This window comes from Paroedura picta, chromosome 16 (assembly GCF_049243985.1).
Source record: "Paroedura picta isolate Pp20150507F chromosome 16, Ppicta_v3.0, whole genome shotgun sequence".
Lineage (NCBI taxonomy): Eukaryota > Metazoa > Chordata > Lepidosauria > Squamata > Gekkonidae > Paroedura > Paroedura picta.
In genome coordinates this window covers 29947109-29964704 of record NC_135384.1, presented here as the reverse complement: position 1 = coordinate 29964704, position 17596 = coordinate 29947109, and the positions used below count along the sequence as shown (strand labels likewise).

Below are 17596 nucleotides of genomic sequence, written 5' to 3'. Positions count from 1 at the left end.
CCCTCTCCCTCCGGCCCCCACCCCACCCCCGGGGGTCAGCGCCTGTGGGCCCCCCTCGGGCCCCGCATGGATGCCCCCCTCCCACTCACCCGGCGGGCGCCCCCTGCCCAGCCCTCCCAATGGTCGCGCCCAGGCTCCCCCTCGGCCTCCCCGCAATGGCACGCCCCAGCCCCGCCGAGGGCGGCCCCCGCATGCCTGCCCCCGTTGCCCCTCCCCTCCCCTCCGCCGCAATGGTCTGGTCCGGCCCGCTCCCCCTCCCCCTCCCCCTCCGCCCGGCCCCGCCCCCTGTCAGCGCCCGAGGCCTCCCGCCCGCGCCCGCAGGGTGGTCTCGCCCGCCCCGCCCCCCGCGCGGCCGCCCCGGTGGTTCGTCCCGCCGCCCAAAGAGGCCCGCGCGGCTCCTGCGCTGAGGAGGCGCCAAGATGGCGGCGGCCGGAGGAGGGGGCGGGGAGGGGCGGGACGGACCATCGCCAGGACGGGGGGGGAGCGGCGGGGAGACCGCGGAGCGGGGGGGGCAAGGCAAGGAGGGAGCGCGGGCGGGAAGGGCGGGGCGGACGGAGGGGGAGCGCGAGAGGGGGCGGGGCCGCCTCCCTCCCTCCCTCCCTCCGCGCGCCCGGCCTCCCCGCAGGATGGTTCGCCCCGGTCCGGCGGGTGACGTCGGCGCGCTGGCCACGCCCCTGCTTCCCACGGGCCCGAATTATGAATGGGAGCCCCGCCCATCGCCCGGCCTCCCTCCCTCCCTCCCTGCGGGGCTAGCTTTCTGCCTGCAGGCGCGCACATGGCTTATATTTAGATGTAAGTGAAAGTATATAATGAAAATAAAAAAAAATGCATAAAAGGCAAGGGCTGCCCTCTATCCCCTTGGGTGCCAGCCTCCAGCCGGGCATGGGGGGCGGAATTCCAGCTCCTGGCCGCAGAGGGGGGGGGATGTGTGGGAGGGGGACTCCAGGGCGGTGGTGGCCGGACGGTGGCTCTCCAAATGTCCACGGACTACAATAACCATGAGCCTCTGCACGCTCCAGCAAGGGAAATGGAGGAATTTTGCATTGTTTGGGTAACGCTCAGCACCTGCCTTTCCAGCGTCAAGAAAACCCCACAGTGTTTCCGGGCCGACTGTAGTCCAGGGAGACTCACCACTCAGAGGCCCAGCAAGCTGTTTCAGGAACGCTTTTAATGCCAGCAGAACAGACAAACTCCCAGGATCTTACACGTCACAGGGACATGGGCACACACAAGGCGGGCGGCAGCCCTGGTTCATGGGATCGCGTGCCACCTTTTGCCGGTTCTGCAGGAAAGGAAGCTCGCCCGCTGGCTTTGGAAGCAGACGCAGGCATACGTATCCGATACAGCACAAAACCCTTGATAAAAAGAGATGCTCCACTAGGTGCAAAAACTGGCAAAAGCCCTGCTGTTGTGCTCGCCAGGTGGCCCCTCTGGTCGGAAACAAGGCCCACGAGTGACACGCTTCTCTCTGCGGCCCAAACAAACCAGACTCTGCGCAAAAGGGGCCGAAAGGTGGCCAGCTAGTTACAAAACAGCCTTCCCAGAGACTCCCGTGCTCCTCAGGGGGCCAGAGGGGCCCCTGTTCCATCCTGCAGTGGCGTCAGGGGAGGAAAGAAAGGGCAACCCCCGCCCCCCCCCAACACACACACACAGCCCCATCCACTCACACCCAGGCCAGAGTTTGACCCAAGGCCTAAGCTCACTGTGGCCCCGCACAGCGCAGGCACGGAAAGCCCGGCTCCCCCCGGCCCGTTGCAAGGAGAGGAAAAGCGCCTGCCCCCAGTCCGTTCTCATCCTCCCAGCGGCCCTCGGAGGGCGGGCAGGCCAAAGGAGGGGAAGACGCAGTCATCTTCGCATGAAGTTCTTCTCTAGGGCTGCTGGCGTCCTTTGGAGAGAGTGGATGTTCCGCTTGACCCTTTCTTCAAGGGAGGAGGTGGACGCGCTCTCTAGCTTCATGTGGCTGGAGAAAAATAGAGGGGGGGGGGACATTAGGAGGAAGCACCCAACAGTCCTAGCCGGGCTTTCTGTTTCGTGCCAGTAGGCAAGGAATAGCATGGCATTTCTGGCTGCAACCTTGCTTCGTCCCACATCCCCCTGCTCCTTTCGAAGGCCTTCTCCCTTCCTCCTCAAGGCTGGCCCATCTTGCCTAGATGCACCCCCCCTCTGGCCAGCAGCCAGGCTGCTTTGGAGGTCTTTCTCAAGGCTTGGGCCAAGGGACCAGGCAATGCAGCCATTCCCCTCCCCAGTTGGCCAGCCTTCTCCCCGAGTTGCAGAGACAAAGCCCAGGTCTCCAGATCACAACCCACTGCCCTCTAACCACGGACCATGTCCGCTCTCAAAACCCAGAGCTGACCTGCCAGTCTTGAAGCCCCCCACCCAAACCCCATCTCACAGACTGCCAAGACGATGGTGCAGAGGAGCAGCCGGGCACAGCTACACCCCTGACCGCTTCCCATCTTATTCGGAGACTCAGTCTAGAAGAGGCCGCAGCCCCCCCGTAATGCTGCCAGGCCTGGCTGTCGCGACACTCACTGTATGAACTTCCCATCGTGCTTGGCCAGCTTCTCCCGCTCCTGCTCCCGCGCTTCCTCCTTCCGATGCTTCTTCACCGTGCTCGCTCTCTCCTCTTCCCGCCACTTGGCATTGGCCATCATTTCTTGCCGCTTCCGCTCCAGTTCTTCCGCCGAGAGATTTCTGCTTGCAGCAGCAGAAAAAGTTCCATTGGCCTTTCAGGACAGAGAGCTCAACACACACAAACGCTGCCCTCGTTCAGTGCGGGATTCTGCGTGAGCCCCTCCTTGCAGCCGGGACGGGATTCTCGTGGGACTTGGATCAGTGAGACCACGTAAGAAGTGGTGGTTGTGTGGAAATTCAGCATCACTGAAATACTAATAATGCCCCCCTTTAACCTGAGTCAGAACTGAAGCCTACCAGGAGCCTGAAACATTTTGCTTATATGAACCTGCAGCCAGTTAGAGGAACTTTGGTTGTCAGAGTCCTGTTAGAACTGCCTTCATACAGCAGTTCTGTCAGAGCTCTCTCAGCATCACCGACCTTCCAGGGTGCATGTTGTAGGGAGAGGAAGGGAAGCCAATTGTAACCCGCTTTGAGACTCCCTCTGGTAGTGGAAAGTGGGGTACAGAGACCAACTCTTCTTATTCCACATCACACTCTGCTCCAGCTTCATTTCCAGCATGCTTGGCAGTCTGAGGCACTTCTGTAAGATGCAGGCTGTCAAGCATGCTGGAAATGAAGCCGAGGCAGAGCGTGATGTTCGTGTGTCATCCTGATTTGGAGCCGAATTATTTCAGCCGAGGGCTATTGCTACGCCAGGCCTCTTGGGCACCTGGGAAGATGGACTGGACAGTCTCCTTGACGGGGGCTAAAAGAGCCCTGAGGACTGCGACTGGCAGAAGAGGCTATGGGGGGGGGGGGTCTGTACTAGAAATGAACAGGAGCAAGTCTGTAGTTCTCTCCCACTGATGGGAAAAGGCTTTTAAGCGTGGCGAGCGTCCGCTGGAACCCCAGCAGCCAGGGTGAATCCTTGGCTGCCTCTTCCCAGTCACCCACTTCCTCCAGGGGGGAGACCTCATTTAAGATTTCCCTTTCTGGCTGGTCACACACCTGGTATACCCAGAGGCCTGCTGTCTCCTGTAGCCTTCGTTCTTTGCTGGAGGATTCTTGCTGCCAGTTCTGGCTTTCTCCTCCTTGCTGTTGTGCCTGAAATTCAGGAAGATCCCTTCAAGTGAAGAAGTTCTCAGTCCAGCTGAGCCCTTGACTACCCCTCCTGCCCCCTCCACTCCACTCCACTCCACTCCACTCCCAGGTCAGCCTAAAGCATCCAGGACTAACCTTTGTCCAGTCACTGCTTAAAGAGCGCCGGGGGGGGGGGGGGCGGGGGGGCTCACCTCCCCCGTCCTCTTCTACTGCTGAACTACACCGGTAAAATTATTTTCCTAATATCCTGCCAGTACCTTTCCACCCACAGTCTAAACCCATTATTGGGACATGCAAACCTGGACTCTATTATTATAATTATAATTATATGTGCATTTATTCTCCACCCTCTCTCTGGAGACTCAGGGCAAATTACAGCCATGGTAAAAATATATAAAATGGAATCCACAAACAGAAATTTCCATTCAATTAAATAAGTTTCAAAACACGAAAACAGAACCAAGACCTGTCGTTGCCCAGTTCCCTCCGGCATATGAACCCTTTCGTTGGAGTCTAATCTGGCCACAACGGGGCTCCCGGTCAAGAACGGAAAGGGGTGCTCTCCCCCAACTTACTGTTTAGTGTTCCCCAAAGGTGATCTTGACCTCCGGTACTCTGCTTCGCTCGAACTCATCCTGCCACTGTGCCTCTGGCTCTCTGACCTGGGACTTCTGGAGGACTTGTGGGAATGCATCCTCTGCTGGCCATCGCCACGAACCTACAATTGCGGGGAAAAGCAGAAGGGGTCACCATTGAGAGCACAGCCTGTCTTTTCACAGTTGGGTTTTGGTACTTGGTTTCTAGGGGGGCTGCATCTTAACTCCTTCATCTCTGCTCCTGTAAAATAGAGGGTGGCACATGAACAATGGAACATACCTGCAAACCATAGCCGGATACTTTGGGATGAAGGGACCCCAATGGCAAGCTGCCTGTTTTCTCACAGGACCTGAAGCAAAACAAATCAAACGTTATTACAACACTCAGAATAACGGAGCCCCCTGGACTTGACAGAGACATTGGGTTCTTATCTAACAACAAATGTGAAGTCACTCAGGACTCACATACCCCAAAATTGAACTTATTGGCTTGGGGGGGTGGGCACTGGTCTCATAGTCAGCTCCCCATCTGTTGTTTATTCCTTTTTCATTTGTATGCCAATTTGTAGGGCATACTTGTAGGAAGCAGAATAAAAGTTGAATAAAACAAGCAAAAAACAAACGTCTTACCAGATGTGCTGTTCCAGTCTCAGATGTCTGTATTGCCTGGTGACTTATGCATCTTTATTCTTGTTAACCCTGCCTATATGTAACATTTAAGGGACGCTCTTTAACGGAGTGTCCTGCTTTACGTACTAGTCTCTCAGTCCCTGTTTATGGCACCAGGAATTGAATGCGTTGATCCTGGGCCCACCCACAAATCAAAACTTCTGCCTCTTAACTCTTGCATTTGTATCAGTCCCAATCCAGCAATAATTGCCCAGTTAATTAAGCACCTGAACTCTACCGAAGCCTTCCTGGCAATTCCCCACCCCCACCCCGACCTCTCTCTCCCTACATGAAACAGTTGAGGAAACCGTTCACACTGTATCTGAAGAAGTGTATTTGCACCCGAAACCTTCCACCTTGAAGCAATTTGGCCTTCGCGGTGCCCCCAGACTCAAACGTTGTCCTGCTGCTTCCGAGCCACACAACCGCCCACCTGAATCTAAGACGACGTTATTCTTCCCATTCCTCCTTCCAGAGAGAAGGTGGGCGAGACATTGGGATGCCTCTGGGGCAACGTGAAAGCCACAGGAGGAAGCCGGAAGGGGCAGGAGCGTTTTGCTCCCTTGGCACAGAGAGCCCCACCTGGCTTTGCTCTGTTCCTCTTCGCTGCTGCTCAGGCTTTGATGTCTGCGTTTCTTGTGCTTCTTCTTCTTCTTCTCCTTCTTCCTCTTCTTCTTCTTGTCCAAACTGCTCTGCAACTAGAACAGCAAATAATTACAACTTAAATGAGTCTTTCTCGACTTTTTTTTACTGAGTTGCGCACATGACGGTCCCCCTAGAAACATTTTCCACTTTGTAAGATGGAGGACAGGAGAGAGAACGCTCGGGAGCTCCATTTCTGCTCTCCTCCCACCGCAATTAGAAACCGAGGGCATCCAAAATGTAGCCGTCCTTGCAATAAGAGTGACGACCGCAGCCCTTTCAGGAGCATTTGCCTACCAGCTCCTTGATCTTCTTCATTTTCACCGGGTTGTTCAGAACCTCCCGCTTCTTCTCTTCCTCTCTTTTCCTGGCCACGACAGACACAGAGAGGAGAAGGTGTCAGCAATGGCATTCACATGCACTCAAAGACTCGCTGAAATGCTAGGACCCCAGTGATGTAGGACCCCTGCTCAGTGCAAGATCTACTTACAGCAGGGGTAGTCAAACTGCGGCCCTCCAGATGTCCATGGACTACAATTCCCAAGAGCCCCCTGCCAGCAAAGGCTGGCAGGGGGCTCTTGGGAATTGCCTTTGCTGGCAGGGGGCTCTTGGGAATTGTAGTCCATGGACATCTGGAGGGCCGCAGTTTGACTACCCCTAACTTACAGCATACTCTACAAGTGGTTGTCCAGCCGGTGTTTGGACAGCCAGTGACGGGGGGCTCCCCACCCCCCCAGGCATACAAAACATCCTCCTGGAGCAGAACACTGATAATATTCTGGGGGAGATCAAATGTTTTTGCCTGCGAGTTTTCAAGCGCACCAGAACTCTTGTACGTAAAGAGACTCAGCTGACCTCCTTATGCAAGTGCTCATTCGTACCTTATCATGAAAAGGGGATCTTCTCGGATTTTGCTGGCCATATCCAAGGCAGAGTTGGCACCAGCCGGGGCAAAGATGGAGCCGGGCAGGAGGCCGGTCTCGGAGGAACAGCCGGCCTCCTTGTCATCCATGGCTTGGAAGACGTACTTGTCAACGGGGCGGCCCATGAGATATTCCTCTCTGTTCACCATGCCCCCCGGCCCTTGGTACATCCAGTCCAGCTTCTCGTCTTTCTTCCTAATTTGTTTGGAGGAAAGGAAGACAAAAGACACATCTTTCAAACCAAGGCAGGAGATGACAAAATGGGGTGGGGGTTGGGGGGGGGTTAATGTTTTGATTTTGTTTGACGGAAAGGGTGAGGAGGAAGCGCTAAGCAAGGGGCCCCCTTGCAGTCTGGCAATCCATGCCCAAGGGGGAGGCCAGGAGCCCCTCTCCTGCATGTGCTGGTCCAGTCCAGCTGCAAAACACTGTCGCATGCCTGTAGCACATGTCTCTGGCCACAAACAATGTGCCAACCAGCCTGAGGTTTGAGTGCAAGTCAGACGATAAATAACATAAATCAGCCTGTTTCAACCTTTTGACCGTGGAGGAGCCCCTGAAATGAATGTTGAGGCTTCAAGGGCACCCAGAAGGGATGTCAGCTGGCCATGCCCCCCTGCTACACTCCCCCCCCCCAATGGCATAACCCCTTGCACCCTTTGCCCTTCGCTCACTCCCCCCCCCACCTTACTACTACTACAGGGGCTTTGTCTCATATGGGCTGGAATGAAGGGTAGGAGCTGAGAAGAGAGGCCGGCTCCCCCCCCCTTTTGATTTTTACACCTATGGCCTACGCACCAAACCAGCCAGCTGGGTGACCTTGGGCCAGCTGCAGTTCTCTCAGAGCTCTCTCAGCCCCACCTACCTCGCAGGGTGTCTGTCGCGGGGTGAAGAAGAGAAAGTGTGTTTCTAAGCCACTTTGGGACTCCTCTGGGGAGTGAAAAGCAGGGTACAGAAGCCCAGCTCAATTCCCCCGAGTCTACCTCTGCTCGCCCGGCCACACAGCCCTCTCCAACCTACTTGACGGCGCCCACATCTTCTGCGTATCGCTGCATTTCTTCTCTCGCACGCTCCTCCCGCAACTCCCGCTGCAGCTCTTCGATCTTCTTCCGCTCGGCTTCATGTTTCTGTTCGGCCTTCCAGACCTTCTCCACATTGCGCAGGGTCTGCGGGTGCCAGCTCTTCTTGAGGTTCTACAAAGGAGGGGCACCAACAGTCCTTGACAAGCCGCCAGGCCAGGAGGGAGCCCGGAGGAGGCCCCTGCCCTGACCCACGACCAGGACCCACTTGGTAACATTCTGCTGTGTCGCAGGCAAACAAAGTGTGAGACCCTTTAAGACCAACCAAGTCCTATTGAGGTTTGTGTGTGCACACACGTTTTGTATCACCTGTCTCTGGGGGAGCACGCTTGCACACCACAGTTTAGGCCCTGAATAACACTCGGTTGGTCTTTAGGGTGGCTGACCGGACTCACTCCGTGTTCTGCAGAAGTCCGGGGCACTTTGAGGCGCAGCGGCCACAAGCGCTGGCAACGTCCCCCCAAAACACCCGCTCATCTCTCTGCAGGCTAGAAACGTAACAGTGGGAAGGGCCACTCAGAGCCAAGGGCCCCCTGCTCCCAACACCGGCCCTCTCCAAGCCCAGAAGCCCCCTCCCCCCTCCATGCAGGGGGCCTTTGGGGTCCTCGGCCGGTCCACCCCCCTGAATCTGCTGGCATCTGAGATGGGACCAGGGGGGAGGGCCATGCCCCCTTCCCTTGGGGCCCCCATCTTCCGACCGGGGATGGGCTTGTTGGTCGGCTCCTCCGGACTCCTGCGCCCACCAGGGGTGCCATCTCCAGGGCGGGGGGAGGCACCGGGGTCCCCCTCCCAAGCAGACCTGCCCTCTGGCTCCTCCGGGGGGGTCGCAGCATCAGAGAGCCCCCCAGCCCCTCCTGCCCTCTCCCTGGTGGGGCTGCCTGGCCCCCTCCTCCCCCCCCCCCCGGCCACTCACTCACCAGGTCCCCGCCGCCCATGGCTGCCTCTGCCTGCGCGGCTCTTCCGGGCCGGAGGGAGGGAGGCTCTGCGCGGCGCCCGCCCCTTGCTCCTCCTCCTGGGGGCGGGGCAAGGGGCGGGGCTTAAGCGGCGCGGCGGTCCGGGGATCCACGCGGCCCCCTCGGAGGCCAGGAGGGGAAGCGCCGCTTGGCCAGCGCCGGTGACGTCGCGCATGGAAGGAGGAGGGGGGGCGGGAATGGACACGGCCCCGATGGGGCGGCCGGGGGAAGCGGGACCACGCAGCGGGGAGGAAGGAGGCAGGGCTGCGGTCCGGCAGCCCCCAAGGCCAGGTGGGCTCGTGCGGGGAGTGAGCTGGCGGCCGGCCCCAGCTGGGAAATCCCGAGACTTGGGCATGCAGGCGGAGGCGGGCCAGCCACAGAGACCCTCTTCCAGGGCAGCCCTTTTCTCCAGGGGAGCTGAGCCCGTCAACGGGAGAGCCCTTATGATAGCGGAGATCCCCAGCCACCCCCTGGAGGTTGGCAGCCCCGTTTGGAAGGCGGCAAAGGGACCGGCGTTCCAGCAGCTTTCACCCTCCGTAGGACATCGGCCTGCACCCCTGCCGGGACCCCCCTTCCCCCAACGGCAGCAGACTCGTGATGTACAAAGAATAGAAGTCATTTATTGCAACCCATTTTTTGGGGGGGGGGGAACCAAGAGGAGGAATTCGCAGCCTGGCCCAGGCGCTGTCAGTAGAGGGAGAGGCAGGTGATTTCTCCGAAGCACGAGGACCGGGTGCGGAGATCGGGGGTGTTGCGACGGTAGCCGTAGCGGCCGTTGAATCCTCGGATGGGCTTGGCGTCGGACAGGTACAAGTGGTGGCCGGCCACTTGCTGCAGGGAGTGACCTGCGCACAAGGAGACCAGGCTCAAGAGAGCAGCGGCACCACCCAGGGGAAAGCAAAGGGCGCCAGGGACGGATCTAGCCCTCCTCACCTGCTCCTGACCAGTTCCTCCGGTTCAGGTATCTCTGACCGGGCCCATAAATGTGGAAATAGTCCACTATCCAGCCGTCCCTGGAAGTGCCCCCACGGGTCTGTGAACACCAAAAGGGGGTGGGCAGAACAAAGCTGTCAGCCGCAGCGGCGTGCAAAACAGAACTCCCGTTTCCCAGTCCTTGTTAGTGGCATACATCACTTCCCTCTGCTTGCGGAACAGTTCCGATGCAGCAGGCAGTCCGCTGTGAGATCATAAAGGGCAGCTGGGCAGAGGCCTCCGGTCTAGGGAGGGCTCCCCAGGACTTGCTGGAGACCAAACTTTTTCTAAGCCGGCAGGAAATAAATGCTGCTGATTCTAGATTCCCCCCATGCACCAATGTCCATTTATTTTCTGTTGCTCTGAATGGATTCTAACTTCGGATTAGATGATGGCAGGGGGGGCAGTTTAAGAGCGGCTATAAATTTGGAAGCAAGATTCTCTTTTGTGACGGAAGGAGTAAGAATTTACTTTAGATACCGAGGAAAGATTAGGCCAAGATTATTGAAAAGCTCCAACATGGACCCTTTGGCAAGGGACGACATTTTGCAGATGCTCATGGGCAGAGATGTAAATGAGCACTAAATATTTTGACATATTTATGGAATTTAAATGCCTTCGTTTTCTATGAGCAAAACTGCAAATATGCCCGGTGCTTGAGAGAAAGCTGCAAGCTGATGGACCCTGTGCTTAGTGTAACTTAATTTTTGCTGTCTGGTCAGACAGCTAAGTTCCAAGCTCTCAATTAAACTCCAAGGGCTGCATTCCCAACCTTGCCTTGAAAAGCATTTTGAGTCCGCACAGGGTAGTAGTAAAGGAGCAGCAGCCTCTAATCTGGAAAACTGGGCCTCATTCCCCACTCCTCCACATGCAGCCCAGCTGGGTGACTTTAGGCTATTTGGTTCTCTTAGAGCTGTTCTTGCGGAGCAGTTCTCTCAGAGCTCTCAACCCCACCTACCTCATGGAGTGTTCGTGGGAGAGGAAAGGAACAGTATTTGTAAGCTACTTTGGGCCTCCTTCAAGTAGTAAAAAGCAGGGTATAAAGAAACCAGCTCTAAAGGAGAAAATACTTCATAGGAGGCTTTAAAAAAAAGTTCCTTTTAACAAATTCCACTTACACCCCCCCCCCTTCGAGTTTTCCCGAGCCTTCGCATCTCTAGTTCATGGGCACTCAATGTATGTTTGCTGACCTAAAATACCCAGATTTCTAGGGGCAAGGCAGGCTCTGTAGGTTAAATTGCAGGGAGGGGGGGCACTGCACTCATGGTGTCAAGAGCTGTCACTGAGACCACCATCTTGCCAGTTTCCTCATCGATTATGGTACACCAGCTGGAATTGGAGCAGCACCAATCACTGGCAACCACAAGGTAGTCCAGGGACATCTGGAGAGCCCCGGTTTGGCCGCCCCTGCCCTAGCCAGCCAGTAGCAATGTCCCTTGAACATTTGCAAGGGGAACAAAATTGTAGTCTAGTAGCACTTTGAAGACTAGAAAAATCCCCCCACCCCCATGTATCATACAAGCTTTTGGAGCTTTGACACACAAACTTATACCGAAAATTTTTGTTGGATCTTTAAGCTACCACTAGACTCAATTTAAATCTCCTCCTACAGACTAACATGCTTACCCACAGAGAGTGGCTGATAGGAAGCCATGCACAAAGATGTCTTCCACAGAATCAGAAGAGCGCTCCACTAAGGTCAGGATTGCATGCTCAGACCTGTAGCAGCTCTCCACGGTCTCATAGTACCTCCTGCCTGGGCCCTTTTGAAGTGGACCTGCAGGGGTCGAATTGGGGACCTTCCACGTGCCAAAAAGAGCCTCCTCCTCCAAGACTCTCGGGACGCAGTAACGAATTCCAGCCGTGATCCAGGCCCAAGTAGTTTCCCCACCCCCACCCCGGTTGCCGTTACCTGTCCCGTGTTTCTCAGCACGGACTTAACCACTGGGGAGGAGAAGTAGCCGGCAGCGTGGATGTCCAGTTGAGCATTGTAGGGAGGCAAAGCAGACCAGAGTTTAGGGAGGATGGTGCTGTAGCTGCTAGCAATCGTGTCCACGGCTACTCCGTCCAGGACGAACTCCTTCTGCCGCTGCAGGCATCGCCGTGTAACACAAGTCATGCTGGCCGGAGGCAAGAGACACCCACCTGCCCAGTGAACAGCCACCAGTGACACTGGCCACCTTCCCCCAGCCCCTGCGTCTCCTTGGCAACTTTCCTTACCGCCTTACTGCATAATCGGGAGTTCTGTGATGCCATCGAGATGACGCTGGCTCCCTTGCAGCTAAGAGACAATGACGGATCCGCTACCTTGTTCCAAACACTGGAGGTCTTGCTGAAAGGGGATTAAATAATCCTCATCCTCCTCTGCTTGGAATGTGTGACAGCGATGTGGTATGTTGGTATTTAAAGATTTTTCCAGCCCTGGAGTTTTTAATGCAAAAAGGCTGAACAGCAGTCAAGCTCACAAGGCAGTTTTCATACTGCTGTAAGGAGCCCCAAAGCCTACATGGAAGCTGGCTTGGAAGCAACCTGTGCCATGTAGCGAATGGCCCACCATCTCCTGCATGACTGGCAGAAACTAGGCACCTTCTGATGACCACACTGATGCCTCCACAACCTGACAAATGTGCCTCAGCCATGTCCCCCATTTCTAAGTAGTGCTCAAGGGCTGCGTGGCAGATGGGTGAATTGTGTAGAACTGCTTGAACAGCAATGCAATTGAAGAACGCGAAGTCAAATAAAATCGTAATACTGAGCAAAGGCAGGACACCTTCCTTGCAGAGCTTTTGAACTACAGTCACCAACCATAGGTCGTAGGGCTTTTCAGAAAGCTTTTTTCAGGCAATAGTTCGAATTAGAAGCAGCATCAGCGCTGTTTTTTCTACCCCGCTTTTTAGTACCCGCAGGAGTCTCCCAAAGTGGCTTACAAACAACTTTCCTTTCCTGCAACAGTCACCTTGAGGGGTAGATGGGGCTGCGAGAGCTCTGAGAGAACTGCTCTGTGAGAACAGTTGTAAGAGAACTGTGACTGGCCAACATCACCCAACAGGCTGCATGTGGAGGACTGGGGAATCACTCTGTTAGAGTCTGTCACTCTTAATCCGCTATACCAGGGGTAGTCAACCTGTGGTCCTCCAGATGTTCATGGACTACAATTCCCCTGAGCCCCTGCCAGCAACCGCTGGCAGGGGCTCATGGGAATTGTAGTCCATGAACATCTGGAGGACCACAGGTTGACTACCCCTGCGCTATACCACCCTGGTGCTACATCCCTGGTCGCCGAACCAAGATCCCCTCTGCTCCAGTCCATTTTATAATGTTAAAAGAGGATCGCTGAATTACCAGAAGCCTGGAGGTTTGGTACAACTACTTTTATTGAATTTTTACAAAGAACGCAAAGATTTTACGCAATGCTGCCAGCATTGGAGGCAATCCTGGGCCACAGGTCTGCACATTCCTTGGCGACGGGGCCTGTGATAGCTGAACCTGGAAAAGAGTATCGCAGATACACACCGTTAGGGACTGGCAAGGAACCACAGTCCCCAAGGCATTTCTGTTGATGCCATTCCCCACCACAAACTGAACATTTTCAAGGTAGGCTTCCCCGGAAGGAGCCATCTCCGGAGCCTTAGCCGTACCTTTCATTTCCCCTTTGTTGTTGACTATGACCCCTGCATTGTCCTCAAAATACAAGAACACCCCGTCCTTTCTCCTGTATGATTTCCGCTGTCGGATCACTACAGCCGGATGCACTGCGGAAAAAGAGAAATCCGGAATCCGCAATGAACACTTGCCCAATGCCAAGTAGCAAGCCAGCCTCAAGCCCTGAGTAAGCACTGCTTGGAAGTAAGGCCACAGGGAAAGGCTAACATGGGATGCCCCCTCCCCCTGGCCCACTCATCACCCCTCTGCCCCCAACTTTCCAAGCGGGCTGCAACATTTCAAGCAGGTTAGAAGAAACATCTATTTAAATTGTCCAGTATTAATAATCAATTGAATCTATGAGATACTGAAGCACATCAAAGTAGGGGGGAAATGCACAACTACTGAGATCCAGCATTACACACGACAGAGAATGAGCCACACATTGTGTCTGCCTTTGCCATTTTGTTAATATCTGAACTGTGTCAAACAGCACCAATATTTTACTTTTGACATAACGGAGTAACTCTGTGCTGAACATTCAAGTTTTCAAGTGAACTCCAACAGTCTAAGCACTCCAACAGTCTAAGCTAAGCTAAGCTAAGCTAAGCCAGGTAAATACAGAAAGAGCCAAGGGGGAAAACGCTTAAATTTCCTAGCTGCTCTTTGAGGCAGATTACAAATTCAGTGGCACAACCAGGGGCTTGGGATTATGGTCCTGGGAACTCACTTTGTACAGAAATGTAAGAATTATAAAATTGAACACACAATTCCCCAATGCCAAGTCAGAAGCCATGTTTGAGCCACATTTTGTCGCTTTGTGGGACTTTTTCCAAAACGGAGGGAGAGGAACAACAGTTTATGCTTTGACAAGGCTTTTTCGAACACTAAACCTTAGGTGGTCGCTGTGCCTGAGCCAGCCAAGCCTCTCCCAGTGGCCACACCAGAAGTCAGCTCCGAAGCCACAAAAGCACATTGTTGCCTGACTCACCCTTTTTCCGGAGTTCTGGCTTGCCTTTCTTGACTGTGGCCATCACCATATCCCCCACGCCAGCAGCAGGCAGCCGGTTCAGACGCCCCTTAATCCCTTTGACAGAGATGATGTACAGATTCTTGGCCCCTGGGAAAGAGAGAAGGCATCAGCCTACCGGCCCTCAGCATGCCTGAGCTTCCTTCTTGGGACAACTTGTAGCAACGCCGATTGAGGTTCAACAGCACAAGCTGCCACCTCACCCAAAAGCGGTGCCCGTTATTCTGCCCTTCCACGACATCTCCCTGGGCCACGAGGAACCAGGCCCAGCAAGTGCTTTTCAGAAGGACAAACTAAACAATCTGGACCACACTGTGTTCCTCTAGCATTACTGCTGGTGCCGGAACTGATTTATCAGAGCTTCTCCTTCTACTAGAACTGCAATTAGAAGGGAGCAAGATATCCGAATCAGCGATACAGAGAGAATAATGCAGCTCAAATCCACAAGCTCCTCAAAACTCTGAGGAGGCCTAATGCTAGAAATTAGGGTCCCGATTCCCCAAGTCTGCCCCGGCACGACGTACCTGTGTTATCTGCACAGTTGATCACCGCTCCAACGGGGAGACCAAGAGAGATGCGGAATTTTGCACCGGAGGATCCGCCACGTCCTGCAGGCCACAAAGGTCGGAGGGAAGCACATGTTGTCTGTTAAGGCTGCCCAAGAATTTGCAAAGTTAAGAGCCCGGTGGCACCAACAAGACCATCGGGGCTTAATTCTGGGCCTGTGCTTCTGTGTGCACGCCTACTGAGGAAAGGGGCATGCACGCAAAAGGAGAAAACTTTGTGGGTCCCAAAGGGGCTGCCGGGCTCTGTCGACCCACCTGAACCCAAGAATTGTGCAGAATTCTGGCCTCATCGGAACCTGTGGCTGCACCAAGCAGCGGCTGCCGCTTTGGGTCCCCACCGGGGAGAAAGGGGCCCCGAGCAAAGCGGCCCCTACTGTGCCAGGCTGCCCATGCTCCACGGTGCTCCGTTGCAAGGGTGCCCAGGCTGGGCCAGCAAAGGGGAGGGAATTCTGCCCATGCCCAGGAAAGACCTGCCGCAGCCCCCACGGCCCGAGCTAGCCTAGGAAGGCCGCTCTTCTTCCTCGCCTTTGAGGTCCCCATGCAGCTCGCCAGGGATGCCACCCTCCAGGTGGGCCCTGGGGATCCCCCGGAATGGCAACTTGTCTCCAGACTGAAGAGACGGACGGGGAGGGGGGCACCGACGCCCCCCAATCGCCAGGGCTTTCCCCTCGGGCCCGCCCTCCCCTGGCCACAGGGAGCGGGAGGCTCGGCCCGCAGACCTCGAGGGGCCCCGGGCAAGGCGGATGGCCGCGGATTCCCCCTCCCCCTCCCCGGCCTACCTCGCTTCGACATCTTGGACGCCGAGGGCGGAAGAGGAAAAGAAGGCGCAAAGGATGCCGGGACGGCCTAAGCGTCTCCCCGGAGGTCACGTGGGACGACTCGGCGTGGGCCGGGAGGCGAGCGCCGCGCCCTCTGCTGGCCGGGGGTGTGAAGCGCAGGCCGGGGCTGGCAAGATGTCCACGCACTACACTTCCCATCATCCCCTGCTGGCAGAGCCGCATGGCAACTGTAGTCCATGCGCATCTGGAGAGCCACCCTGCTTTAGAGCAGGGGTCGTCAAACTGCGGGCCTCCAGGTGTCCATGGACTACAATTCCCACGAGACCCTGCCAGCATTTGCCAACAGGGGCTCATGGGAATTGTAGTCCATGGACATCTGCAGGGCCATAGGTTGACTACCCCTAATTTAGAGAAAGCGTCCCAACAAGGCTGCTCCAGGGCATGGGCAGAGTTCCCGGCCCATGCGCGGGAGGGGGCGGGGGCGGGGGCGGGGCCAAGCGCGGCGTCTCCCTCCCTCCGGTGCAAAAAGCGAGTGAAATTCGCCACAGCGCCCTCCTCCCCTTCTCTTTCCGGCCGCTGGTGGCGCTGGGAAGTTCGCGCTGAAAAGCGCCCTCGGAAGAGACTTTGCGCAAGAGGGGGTATAGCTCAGTGGTAGAGCATTTGACTGCAGATCAAGAGGTCCCTGGTTCAAATCCGGGTGCCCCCTGCGGAATTTTTTTTCCTCCTGTCCCCTGCCTCTTTTCTAAAGGCGATTTTAAGACTGCGGGAAGAAAAGCGTCTTAATGCACGGAGCGGAGTTGGAGGTTTCCAGGAGGAACACCCGCCGTAGGCACCTTGAGAAGGTGCCAGGGTGCAAAAGACGCCCAACACAAGTTAGACCAGTCTCCTCTCCTGGAAGGCTCTTCTGCACAGCCAGAGGGTTGCAGGGCACAAGCCAGAGAGATAGTTCAGGGATCCCCTGGAAGAAGAAAAAGGCTTCTCCTACTTCCTGCATCCAGTTCTTTGGCCCTTCTGTGTGCCTGGATGTTTATCTGCTCAGTCCTCGGAAAGGCCACCAATGTCCAGGGGACAGCTGGAGATTTCCCACCATCACCCTTGAGCTCCAGATGGCCAAGATCCCTTCCCCGGGGAAAAATGGCCCTTGGGAGGGTGGACTCCATGGCACTGTATCCCACCAAGCCCCCCTCACCCCAAATCTCCCGCCCTTCCCCAGCCCAGAATACGGGAAAGTTCAGGTTCAAATGCCCATGCTGTCTTGGACCTTTGCTGGGGGTCTTTGCGCCAGGCAGTCTGAGCCTCCATCCCTCTGAGGAGCCAACAGAGTCCTCTGCTCCAAGCTGCCTGGGGAGGGGTGTGTGTGGGGGGGTGCACATAAGGGAGGGCCTCCCTCATCACCCTGTTTCTCTCCCTGACTGTTGCCTGTCTTATTGAGGTGTGACAGATCATGTGCCTTTTTCACTGTGATATTAGCATAGATTCAAGTGGGTGGCCGTGTTGGTCTGAAGCAGCACAACAAAACAAAATCAGAGTCCAGTCAGGCACCTTGAAGACCAACAAACGGCTTGAATAAATCTTTGTTGGTCTTAAAAGTGCCACTGAATTGATTTTGTTTTGTTGTGATATTGCAAATTCCAATTAGATACGTTCCATGCATTGTTGCTTTAAGAGCTGTAAACACGGAGCAGGGGCACGTTTAAAATGAGGCCAAATCTAAACTCTGCAGAGAGCTACACAACAGGCTGTGACCACAATCCCTTCCAGGACATACTCCAAAGCAGGCCGTAGTGGCCAGGCGATACTAATAGCTAAGTATTACTGGGGAGTTCTATTTCCTCTTGTGATGGCAGTTTGGAATGACCGTGTAGATGCTTAGAGGTTTTATTGTCTTTTGCTATATAAGTGACAAGAAAATATAAGAAAATACAGAATAATGTTCATAAACTTTAAACTTTTAAAAGGTAATATTTTATTTAACCAGTTTTATTTGTAATAACAACAAGGAATAAGACGTATGTAATAATATTTGTAATT

The 17596-nt window shown here is 55.3% G+C and overlaps 3 protein-coding genes and 2 non-coding genes across 5 annotated transcripts; 1 reads left to right on the top strand and 4 right to left on the bottom strand.

The window, feature by feature from the left end:
• Positions 1-1151: 1151 nt before the first annotated feature.
• On the bottom strand, positions 1152-8654 carry CWC25 (CWC25 spliceosome associated protein). The gene is made up of 10 exons (XM_077314483.1): positions 8541-8654; positions 7565-7737; positions 6506-6742; positions 5922-5991; positions 5565-5680; positions 4594-4663; positions 4293-4435; positions 3625-3720; positions 2533-2694; positions 1152-1960 (listed from the first exon to the last, which is right to left on the bottom strand). Exons 1-10 carry the CDS (start codon positions 8556-8558, stop codon positions 1846-1848), a joined length of 1200 nt encoding a protein of 399 aa, XP_077170598.1. The 5' UTR covers positions 8559-8654; the 3' UTR covers positions 1152-1845.
• A 522-nt stretch (positions 8655-9176) lies between these two features.
• On the bottom strand, positions 9177-11740 carry SPMAP1 (sperm microtubule associated protein 1). The gene is made up of 3 exons (XM_077313972.1): positions 11461-11740; positions 9510-9609; positions 9177-9421 (listed from the first exon to the last, which is right to left on the bottom strand). The coding sequence occupies exons 1-3, from the start codon at positions 11665-11667 to the stop codon at positions 9264-9266; spliced, it is 465 nt and encodes a 154-aa protein (XP_077170087.1). The 5' UTR covers positions 11668-11740; the 3' UTR covers positions 9177-9263.
• A 1164-nt stretch (positions 11741-12904) lies between these two features.
• Positions 12905-15716, bottom strand: RPL23 (ribosomal protein L23). The gene is made up of 5 exons (XM_077314802.1): positions 15566-15716; positions 14745-14828; positions 14182-14310; positions 13187-13300; positions 12905-13034 (listed from the first exon to the last, which is right to left on the bottom strand). The coding sequence occupies exons 1-5, from the start codon at positions 15576-15578 to the stop codon at positions 12952-12954; spliced, it is 423 nt and encodes a 140-aa protein (XP_077170917.1). The 5' UTR covers positions 15579-15716; the 3' UTR covers positions 12905-12951.
• LOC143826865 (small nucleolar RNA SNORA21) lies at positions 14375-14510 on the bottom strand. Its single transcript, XR_013227146.1, has one exon. It is a non-coding gene; the product is annotated as a small nucleolar RNA SNORA21 (small nucleolar RNA).
• Positions 15717-16199: 483 nt separating the features above from the next.
• TRNAC-GCA (transfer RNA cysteine (anticodon GCA)) lies at positions 16200-16271 on the top strand. Its single transcript has one exon. It is a non-coding gene; the product is annotated as a tRNA-Cys (tRNA).
• The last annotated feature ends 1325 nt before the right edge of the window (positions 16272-17596 follow it).